The following is an 11868-nucleotide window of genomic DNA, read 5'->3' on the forward strand; positions in this document are numbered from 1 at the left end:
CAGGGTGGAGCAATGAAAGAAATATTAGAATTAGAGCTCCTAAGAACTATAGAAAATAGTTATCTTCCTAAGAACGAAAGACACCACTAATTGATTTTTTTAAAGTTGAATTAATTCATTTTTTTCATGTTTTTCATATATGAATTGGCTGAGATTAACTTAGTCATATTGTTACTTTTGTTAATTTTCATTTTTCATGTTAACTATGATATATCTAAAATCCAAGAATTTCTCATGAGCAATGCATGTGCTTAATTGTAAAGACAAAAGGAAAATAATAATAAGAAAAAAATGTCAAGAAGTTATACTAATAACAATCAACAAATAATAATGAGAAAAAATGAAAATAGAAAATAAGAAAAGAAAAAAACTGAGAAGGAATACAAAAAGTAGTGAGTATTTCTTTTTTCAATTTCAATGAACTATATATATCTATCCTTTTATTTTCTACAATTATCTGTTTTATTTTCACTAGAAGATAAATTTGTTAATAGATATACAAAAATTAAAATGTATCAAGGCAGCCAGAGTATACAAAAAAATACAAAGCACATACATAGAATATTGTTAAAGCAAAAAATACAGACTATCAAGGTAGCAGGAATGTTGTTAAAATATACACTCTCATTAGTTGAATGAAATAGAGGCATCATGGATTTCAAAATAATCTTGACAGTAGAATCAGAATTGAAGTATATATGTGCAGTAAAGCAAATGCCCAAAAACATGCCCCCATTCGACAGCCTAGGCTGTCAACAGGGCTCTCCCTGCATGACATGTCAGTCCACCCTATAATGCATGAATGCATCCAGCATGGATATAGTTACAAGGAGTCCGTGTGAATTAAGGTGTCATGCAAGGAGAGCCCTGTTGACAGCCCTGACTGTTGAGTTTGGATGGCTAAATTTTCCCCAACCCCATTTTAATTTGCTCGTAAAAGGTCCAAGCAACTGCCCCCATGTCGTAACTTTGTCCACACGACTAATCTGAATTGAAATGTTTTAAGTGTTCAAATTCCTCCATGTTCATTGAAACCTAGCAATATTGTTTGAACCATTAACCTTGTAGCTTTTCCAAGTGCATGAACTCCATGGGTTCTAATACTGAATTCAAAAGGCTCAACATAGGCACTAAAGGCAATGCTAAGAGAACCAGTAGAATGCCCAGAATTGCCAACAAAGAACCAAGTGATCCCCCCCCCACACACACACATTCTTCAAATTCTCAAAATAAATTCTTTGAGAATAAATTCCTTCTCTGTGTTGGACAGTTTTGTATGCCCTTAACTTCAATCTAATTTGATGTACTTTTGATATTTAGTGTAAATAAATAAAGTGCATGTTTGATTCATGTTGTTTGGTATAATTTTGTGTAAGACCCTAAAACTGGACAAATGGGGAGATTTATCCTACCAAGGCTGATACTAGTGTGCCGCCAAGTGTTGGGATGGCTTGTCTCGGCCACCAGGGTAAGACTCAAGGAACATGCAGTATGGGATTACTCGAGTCCTTGAACCGAACAGATTTCCAGTATTGCCCCCTTGGAGACAAATGGGCAAAACTGGAAAGTTACACCTGACCCCTAGACTCGATTATGATACTTCACTATGTGTCGGATCGGGCTGTCTTTGATATGCCAATCAGTGAGATCCTTAGCGGGGGTCAAAACCTGGGCATGTTGGGGCAGTCTGAGAATTCATCTGAGTGGGTGATTATAGTGACAGGATCAACCCCTTTGTTGGACAAAGGTAATGATCGGGAATGCACTCTCTCTTATGAAAACCAAACTGCCAGCAGTTGATTTCAATTATTGAAATTTTGTTTTGCAAAATTTATATATATATATATTTTTTTTTGTACGGTTTCAAAACGTTTGCAAATGGTTTTAATTCTCGGGATCCATGTGAGTGAAGAGTGCAACCCTATTCCTTGCAGCTGAGGGAGAGGTCCTCCCTTGTCAAGCAGTGCTTGATCATTATGGGCCGAGAGGTTAAGTGTCAGGCCATTTAGGATAATACCTGATGGGTTAATCTTGCACTTGCCCACAGTCCCTGGGTTTTTATAAGATGGCTTGGCCCAGGGACCACTTAATGTAAGTGTTAGGCCCATAGGGTCCATGTGATGGGCTCAGGGGTTCACTGGGCTTCTCAGGGAATTCGGCTAGGCCTTGTGATGAAGGCCGGGCCGAACCCATGTGGCTGGTGTATAGATCAATGCTTGGGTCCCATGCCATACAAAGAAGCCCAACTGGGCAGCAGATTGGAAACTAATTGAGCACTGATTATTTAATGGGCCAAAAGCCCATTTCGAACTGGGCTGATATGATCACCCACTTATGGGGCGGATCTAGGATTAAAGTTAGCAAAAGGATTGGGCCTTTAACCTAATCCACTCTGGGAGACCAACTTCAAATCAGATTTGAATCTGGTAACCTCCTGATAAGATCAGGAGTTAGCTAACCTAATCTGCAGATAGGATTAAGATCATCCCCTATCCAAATGTTGATTTGGATTGGGATAACTCATAATTAGGAGATTTCTTAATCAAGAAGAAAAGAGGAGAAACCCTAAGAGAGAACATGAATAGAATTCAAACCTAGGGTTTTTGGTGCAAGAAAACTTGCAACGAATTGAGATAGGATCTCATAACTCTCAAGAGAGAAGAGAAGCAATATTCGCCATCTTCATCTTAGAAATTCTCCTCCAGCCACCGCCATTCTCTGAAAAGATTGGATCTTTGAAGGAAAGAAATCAAGAAATCAGTTCTTGATATCAGTTTTGCAGAAAGAACTGAAAAGATTTTGTGCTCAGAGTTTTTAGAGGATTCTTGCGAAGGATTCAGTGTGAAGGACGCACTCTGCTGGTTCCGTTCCACATATTGTTGTGTCATCTTCAGCAGGAGCGGATCTGGGTGTCCTCTTTGGGCATGAACACCAACTTTGGGAGATACTGCTTCTCTGGATCAGGTATAATTCCTCCCTTGTCTTTTGGTTCAGATCTGGTTCGATTATGGTTCAAGTATGATCCTTGAATATTGTATTCTAAATTTAGGGAATATGATTCTCAGTTGGAAGAAGGTAGGAAAATTTTTGAAATTCGCCCACCCATTCCGCAACCTTTTTAGCATCCATACGATGGATCTTACCATTCTTTCACTTTGAGCATAACAGCAGGTACATAAACTAAATAACCATGGAAAACAGAAAAACAACAGAGTTTGGGAGGAAGAGTATTACTTTCATTTAAGTAAGAAGCACATGCTCTTTCTTGATTCCGACAAGTATCTGAAGGTACTCTGGGATTTTGGCATCCTTACCCTGTAAGGTGTAGGATTTGTTGGAGAAATCTAAGATAATTGGTCTATTGGTATACCAAAGCGAGTAGAAGTACATAAAGAGATTGGTGAGGATGATGGAGAGAAGGAGCTTTCCATTTTTAGATAAGATTTTGAGGGCTTCTCTTATCATTCCTAGAACACCTGAAACTATGGAAACTTTCATGGATATTAAAGAAGTGCTCATCAATTCAGCAATACCTTATCAGAATTAAGAACTTCTGCTTCATTGAATCTATCATTTTAGACCTGGAAAACCCAAGAGGTATTTGTGTGCCCAAGGGAGAGAAAAGGGTTTCCACAAGATGGGCAGCTGGATCTCCATTGTAACTCACCTGTGAAAACCAAGTTTTTCTGGAACTCCATATAATAGAGTAGATGCTTCCTTCACTTGCCTTATATGGCAATGACTGGATCACAATTTTTAACTGTCATCTAAGTGGATATGGCTTTAGATGGAAATTAAGATCTCCCTTGCCCTACCCTAGGGATGTCAATGGACCAGATTTTTTGTCAGGTTTGACCCGATCCAATATGAATCTAGAAGAAAAATAGTCTTTTGAGAAAAATGACTGTTTAGAAAGATGCAAAGAATCAAAAGAAAGTAGCAGAATGATGGGTTGTCGAAACCCTCAAAATTAATGCTAGTCCCACCCTACAATAAATTTGTAGTAACAGTGGTACCAGGTCGAATCCCACAGGGAGCTAGTAATTTCTCAGCCGAATGCGCAATTTAAAGAGAGGGAAATTCGAATTATTAAATTTCTAAAATAACAATTAACGCAAAATAGCAAATAACAATTAACAAGGAAAATTCAGTCTTACCGAATTCTGATCCAAGGGTTCGAATTGATTCAATTGGTCATCGATCATAGGTAAACTTCAGCAGTCTTGCAATTCAAGTATTTAACCTTAGGATTTATTAGGATAGCCATAATAAACCTCGCGTTTTCCTGAATTAGTTGACCAAATCCAGCATTCGATAAACACTTATCATTAACCGACTGGGTACTGATGAGAACGAAAAATATCATATTTTTCTCCCTTAATAATTAGCCTTTTATGTTTATTTTATGCCCAAATGCACTCATAATTCTTATATTTTGGTTTAAGGCACGAAATGAGGCGTTAGGAGAGAAACAAGACTACTCGGGTCATTTTATACAGTTTCGGCGCCGTGTGGTAGATGAAGCATAACTCTCTCATCCGGACTCTGATTGAGATGATTCAAGATGCGTTGGAAAGACCAGGAAAAGTTTTACAACTTTCCTGTTTTGAAGTTTGATAGATTCGGAATGCATCGAGATCAAAATCGAGCCCGAATTCTCCGCAACTGCACTAGTGACGTATTGAAGACATTCCTTAGCCTTGAAGCTTTCATCCACGATTTCATCACTCTCCCACTCACACAAGAACATTGTTTTATCTTATTTTTGAGTCTTTCCTGGATAAGGGAGACTTGTAGATTGACTTAGAGGAATTTTAGGAGATTTTGAAGGCTTCTCTTGGGTAAAGTAGATAAGAAGAGAAAACCCCAGAGGGAAGGTAAGCATATTGGGAGCAGTCGAACTTCTCTTCTCTCCGCCCTCTCTTCTTTTCTCTCTGATTTTCTTGGAGTTTACACCATGACCATGCATGGCTAAAACTCTTGTACTTGGTCGAAAGAAGCATAACCCTCAGAATCCACCAAACTGTGAGATCTAATTCAGTTTTTATTGTTTAATTCAAGCTTTGGATATCGAATGTTCTTCTATGTTTATATCTATGATTGTTTCGTTTGATTGCTATGAAGGCCTACTAGTTTATTGTTCATTACAATCTATTGCTAGATTAGATATCAAATCCGTAATTGTTTGATCCCTCTAATCTGCGAAGCAACTAGGGTTAATGATTTGTTGCATAAAAAATTGTGAGATCCTAGGAATAACAGTCGACTAAATTAAATGCAACCACTTGTGCTTGTGTTGTTTAGCTCCATCGATCTCTAATGCTTAATGCAATTGCTGGATTAAATCTTTAACGCTTGTTTAGGGGTTGTTTAGTAGTAAGGGTTAAGATGATCGCTTGTTTTTAGATTAACTGATAGTAGGAAGATGCAGGAAATTAATTCCTATGATGAATATTCAAAGTTTGAATTGATTTATCTTTGCATCGATGAGCAGTAGTGTAATTCTGAATTGATTGAGAGTTGAAGCTAGTCCCCCCCCACCTTTATATATCTTTAGAGGAATGGCTGTTTTCCAACTCCCTTTAGGAGATTATCCTCAAAATTAGAAAGTCCTAATTGGTTCTGAACAAATCCTATCATATCTCTTATCTAGTGATCTAATCTCAATTTTCTTATCCTTCTAGAATTACATTTGAAATTTAAATCTGATGGGGCTTTTTATTCTTGAATTCGAGTTGGGCTCTTTAATAACTTGGGCCGCTACAAGGCTTTCCTGCGAATTGGGCTTCAGTTGTGAACTGGGCTTTACTATGAATTTGCTCTGAATTCGAGCCTGATTTTAACCTCGATGCAGACCGAATCTGTCAAAACCCAAAACATGAGTTGTGGAGTTCTCCCTTATCTTTCCAGTGCATTGTGAATCATCCCAATCGAAGTCCGGAGTTGAGAATTATGCCCCAATTACTAAACGGTGCCAAAACTGTGCAAAATCATCCGATTAGCCTTGTTTTCCTCCAGTTGCCTTCTTGCTTGCCCTAAATTGAAATACAAGAGTAATAAGTCCAATTAAGTGCTAATTTACTGTAAAAGAATGAGTAATTGGGGATAAAAATATGATAATTTTTATTCACATCAAATCCCCCCACACTTAAACCTTGCCCGTCCTCGGGCAAGACAAAACTCAAGCAAAAACAAAACAAACCGACTGATTTTTAAATTCTCTCTCATCATGATGTTGTCATTTCGCATGTTTCAATCCAGACTTAATAATTTTCCCATTTTTCACTTCCTTATCCCCTTGAACTTGTCAAGGATTAACCTCAAATCACCATTCCTCATGATTCCAAGTTAAATCAACAGTCAAGGAAACAAGCATTCCATCGTCTGAACATTCTTGAACTAAAATAAGCACTCATTGTTTTTACAATCAAATATAGCCAGATTCAAACATCCTCTCTCTGTTTTTGAGGTGTCCTTAGTCTCTCGTGTCAGACAAGGTATGATATTACCATAAGCTTGTTTATGTATCACATCTCCACCACTAAGCATGAGTTCAATGCATCAAAAGGTGAAATGAGGCTTAGGGTTCTAGGGGTGAGTGCATTTTATGCTCCATCTCACCCTTTTCTTTCGCTTCTAGATGTGAGTGCATTTTATGCTCCATCTCACAAGGGCATCACCATTCCAATCCATGAACTCATTAACATGGTTTCAACATGTCTAACACAGCAAGTTCTAGAATAATCAAACCGTGTTTGACAGATTTTTAGGCAAAAATTAATCAAACACTTATAAGGGTTAAATTTGTATTGAATCTTGCCTATTGATCATTTAAAATAATGAGGTACCTTATGCACCCAAAAATTTTAGTTAGTCATGCTTGCATCCTATCTTGTCTATTCAACCTAAGCACGTAATTCATAATAGTTTGAAATTATTCAAAGATAAGTTTCTAGGGAGCAGAAACTTCAAAAAGCAAGGTTAAAAAGTGACAATCGAAGCATGCTAAGGTTACCCCAGAAACTGTCAAATTCCCCTAATCCCCCCACACTTAAGGTATACATTGTCCCCAATGTATATGACTGTGCGTACGATAGAAGGATTTAAGGGAACTTCCCTGAATGCCTTGTTGAGATCCTTCCGATGTGAAATCAGCTACTAAACACGACCATGTTCCTAAAATTGAAAACAATAAAAATAACTAGACAAAAATAATTAAACACAATGGGTTGCCTCCCACAAGCACAATTGTTTAACGTCGTTATGCTCGACGTCCTTCTTGCTTTCTTAATTCGATGAATAATGAGGGAGATCCAATGAGATGTCTACCAAGGAAGAGACATTTGCATCCTCATGGAACAACTTTAATCTATGCCCATTCACTCTGAAAACCTTTTTTGTATCAAGACTTTTGATCTCCACTGCACCATAAGGAAACACATTAGTAACAACAAATGGATCCATCCACCTAGAACGCAACTTACCTGGCATGAGTTGGAGTCGAGAATTATATAATAACACCTTTTGATCAACCATAAATTGTTTCCTTAAAAACAAATTATCATGGAACAACTTGGTCTTCTCTTTGTAGAATCTCGAATTCTCATATGCTTCTAACTGCAACTCCTCCAATTCTTGTAATTGGAGCTTTCTTGCCTTGCCAGCTTTTTCTATGTCCATATTGCAACGTTTGATCGTCCAATATGCCTTATACTCGATTTCAAATGGTAAATGACAAGATTTGCCAAAAACTAACCTATAGGGAGACATGCCTATTGGTGTTTTTTATGTGGTTCGGTATGCCCAAAGTGCGTCATCTAGACGTAGACTCCAATCCTTTCTGCCCGGTCTCACCGTCTTTTCTAAAATGGACTTGACTTTTCGATTGGAAACCTCTGATTGTCCATTTGTCTGGGGTGATAGGCAGTGGCGACTCGGTGATGCACCCCAAACTTTTTCAGCAAGGCTTCAACGGCTTTATTGCAGAAGTGGGTCCCTTGATCACATATGATGACTTGAGGAATACCAAACCTACTAAAAATGTTAGATTTGATAAAACCTACAAAACACTTAGAATCATCAGTTTTGGTGGCTTTTGCTTCCACCTATTTTGAGACATAATCAACCGCCAGAAGTATGTAAACAAAACCACAAGAGGAAGGAAATGGTTTCATAAAATCAATACTCCAAACATCAAAAATTTCGCAAATAAGAATGAGGGTTTGAAGCATCTCATTTCTGCGAGACAATGCACCTGTTCGTTGGCATCTTTCACAATTTTTACAGAACAGGTATGCATCTTTAAATAAAGTTGCCCAATACAACCCACTATCTAAGACCTTCCTAGAGTTCTTTTTTGCCCAAAATAACCACCACAAGCATAATTATGACAAAAATTCAAAATCGACATATGTTCGCTTTCAAGAACACATCTTCTAATCACTTGATCAGAGAAAAATTTCCACAAATAAGGTTCGTCCCAAACATAATATTTTGCCTCATACATAATTATATCCTTCATCGACTTGCTAAGATAACTAGGCGAAATTCTAATAACTAAGTAATTCACGATATCCACATACCAAGGGATCATACCTTTTATTTGGAACGGTTGCTCATCAGGAAAAAGCTCAGAGATGGGTGAGGAGTCTTCATCTTTTACCAACCTGCTTAGATGGTCCGCCACTGAATTTTCAGCTCCCCTTCGATCCTTGATTTCTAAATTGAACTCTTGGAGCAAAAGTATCTACCGTATCAGTCTCAGCTTTGACTCCTTTTTCGCCAATAAGTATTTCAAAGCTGCATGATTAGAAAACATAATCACTTTAGAGCCAAGCAAATATGATCGAAATTTATCTAAAGCAAAAACAATTGCTAATAGCTCCTTTTCGGTGGTTGTGTAGTTGCATTGTGCAGCATTCAGTGTCCTCGAAGCATAGTAAATGACATGACTCTTCCCATCAATCCGTTGACCTAGAACATCTCCTACCGCATAGTTGCTTGCATCACTCATGATTTCAAAGGGCAAATTCCAGTCCGGTGGTTGAATAACAGGTGCAATCGTCAGCAAATTCTTGAGCTTATCAAATGCTTCCTTGCATTCATCCCCAAAGTCGAAAGGCACATCTTTTTGAAGCAATTTGGACAATGGCAAGGCAATTTTTGAAAAGTCATTGACAAACCTACGATAAAAATCTGCATGTCCAAGAAAAGCACGCACTTCCCTAACATTTGTAGGGTAAGGTAAGTTTACAATTAAATCAACCTTTGCCTTATCGACTTCTATGCCTCTTGCAGAGATAACATGTCCCAACACAATGCCTTCCTTTACCATAAAGTGGCATTTTTCATAATTCAAAACCAAATTATTTTCAACACATCTATCCAGAATTTTACTTAAATTATCTAAACAATCATCAAATGAATCACCATAGACACTAAAATCATCCATGAACACTTCAATGCACTTCTCAATAAAGTCAGAAAATATACTAATCACGCACCTTTGAAAAGTACTCGGAGCGTTGCACAGACCAAAAGGCATATGTCTATAGGCGAAAGTGTCGAATGGGCAAGTAAAAGTCGTTTTCTCTTGGTCCTCTTGAGCAATAACGATTTGATAATAACCTGAAAATCCATTGAGAAAACAAAAGAATGCCTTGCCAACTAACCTTTCTAACATTTGATCTATGAAGGGCAAGGGGAAATGGTCTTTTCTAGTGGCTAAATTAAGTTTCCGAAAGTCAATTACCATACGCCAACCATTTTGTACCCCCATTGGGACCAGTTCATTACTTTGATTTCTTACCACAATGATCCCAGTTTTCTTGGGTACAACATGTATTGGACTCACCCACTTATTATCCGAAATCGGATAGATTATCTCTTCATCTAGTAACTTACACACTTCTTTCTTTACCACTTCTTTCATTGCCGGGTTGAGCTTCCTTTGCGATTCTCTAACTAGCTTGGCACCATCTTCCAAAAGAATTTTGTGCATGCAGATTGAGAGGCTGACCCCTTTTATATCGGCTAAGGTCCAACCAATCGTCGCCTTGTGCTCTTTTAGAACCTTGATGAGCCGTGCCTCTTGATCATCAGTCAACCCTTTTGCAATGATTACTGGCAATGTTTCTTTGTCACCCAAGTAAGCAAACTTAAGGTGATTTGGCAAGGTCTTCAGCTCTAACTTCGGAGCCTGCAAAATAGAAGGCAACAATTTCTTATGAGAAGACGATGATGGAATATCAGAATTTGTTACCCTTGTTCCAATATCGGTTCCGAAGCTTCATAGGATGAATCTAGCTCTTCCTTCATATCCAATTGTGTACTCAATTCGAGTTCCTCATTTATATCCTCTTCCCCAAAAAATTCCTGCACAATTGAGTCAATAATGTCAATTGAACAAATCGAATAACATTCATTAGGGTACTTCATTGCTTCGAATATATTAAATTTAACAATCTCGCCATCAAACTCGACGGAGAGAGTACCCTCATCCACATCTATTTTGGTTTTGGCCGTTTTCATAAATGGCCTGCCTAATAGAAGTGGGGTTGAACTTGTGATAGTATCTTCCTCAATCTTCAAGATGTAAAAGTCGGCTGGAAATATAAGGTCATTAACCTGCACCAAAACATCTTCAACAATCCCTTTAGGGTAAACGTTAGAATGGTCAACTAACTAAATGACAACCCTAGTTTCTTTCAATGGACCTAAATTCAAAGCACAATAAATTGAGTATGGCATGACATTAATGGATGCACCTAAATCTAGCATGGCACGCTCAATTCTTTTGTTGCCAATTACGCAAGGTAAAGTAAACATACATGGATCAGCACCTTTTTCCGGCAAGGTCCTCTTGATGACAGCTGACACGTTCTCCCCAACCTTTACCTTCTCATCTCCTCTCAGCTTCCTTTTGTTAGTGCACAACTCCTTCAGAAATTGTGCGTATTTGGGGATTTGCTTGATGGCATCTAACAAGGGAATATTTATTTCCACCTTCCTAAAGGTCTCCAAGATTTCTTGCTCGTACTCTTCTTTCTTAGATTTTTCCAACCTACTAGGAAATGGTGGCACAATGGCATTAGACATCTTAGGTAGAGGGGGACTGGGTTTTACCTTATGGGAGTTCTCATGCAATACTTGTTCCTCCTTTCTGCTATTTATCCTCCTTCCTTGGGGAAGTAGGCTGTAACTGTAATTCCTTCCCACTTCTCAGCACCACTGCACTTGCATTCTCCTTGGGATTGACTACCGTCTGTGATGGTAGCTTTCCAGAGTTCTGCGCCTCCAACTTGCTAATAGAAGTAGCAAGTTGACTGATTTGGTTCCTTAAGTTCTAGATGTTAGCCATTGTTTCATGTTGGAATTGTTGAGTGTTAGTCACTAGAGCTTTAACTATCTCATCTAAAGACATACCTAAACTTGAGGGTTGATTTTGAACTTGGGTAGGTGCCGGAACTAGAGGTTGTCTGTTGAAAGCTTGGGGCTAGAATCTCTGTGGTCCTCATTGATTTCCGTAGCTCAGATTGGGATGATCCCTCCACCCAGGATTGTAATAGTTAGAATAGGGGTCATACTTGCGTTGAGGTTGGCCCGGAAATCCTCATACGGCACTGACTTGCTATGTTGAACCATCCTGTAATGATGGGCACATATCCGTAGGATGCCCAGGAATCGAGCATATGCCACAAACCCTTGCCGTTTGTAATTTCCCTACAGCCAATTGACGAACCAAAGCAGTTAGATCAGATATTTGACTTTCCAAATTAGAATGGCTTACCTCATTAACATGTCTGATAGCACCATCTGTTCTTGCCCCAAATTGTTGGGAATTTTTGGCCATATTGGAAATCAATTCCC

At 38.4% G+C, this 11868-nt stretch overlaps 2 protein-coding genes across 2 annotated transcripts; both read right to left on the bottom strand.

The window, feature by feature from the left end:
• Positions 1-7287: 7287 nt before the first annotated feature.
• Positions 7288-7680, bottom strand: LOC104613209 (uncharacterized). Its single transcript, XM_088897938.1, has 2 exons — positions 7485-7680; positions 7288-7421 (listed from the first exon to the last, which is right to left on the bottom strand). The coding sequence occupies exons 1-2, from the start codon at positions 7678-7680 to the stop codon at positions 7288-7290; spliced, it is 330 nt and encodes a 109-aa protein (XP_088754064.1).
• Positions 7681-8746: 1066 nt separating this feature from the next.
• LOC148803820 (uncharacterized) lies at positions 8747-11097 on the bottom strand. The gene is made up of 4 exons (XM_088897942.1): positions 10810-11097; positions 9809-10198; positions 9535-9627; positions 8747-9325 (listed from the first exon to the last, which is right to left on the bottom strand). Exons 1-4 carry the CDS (start codon positions 11095-11097, stop codon positions 8747-8749), a joined length of 1350 nt encoding a protein of 449 aa, XP_088754068.1.
• Positions 11098-11868: the final 771 nt, after the last annotated feature.

This window comes from Nelumbo nucifera, chromosome 1 (genome assembly GCF_055504915.1).
Source record: "Nelumbo nucifera cultivar China Antique chromosome 1, China Antique-T2T, whole genome shotgun sequence".
Taxonomy (NCBI): domain Eukaryota; kingdom Viridiplantae; phylum Streptophyta; class Magnoliopsida; order Proteales; family Nelumbonaceae; genus Nelumbo; species Nelumbo nucifera.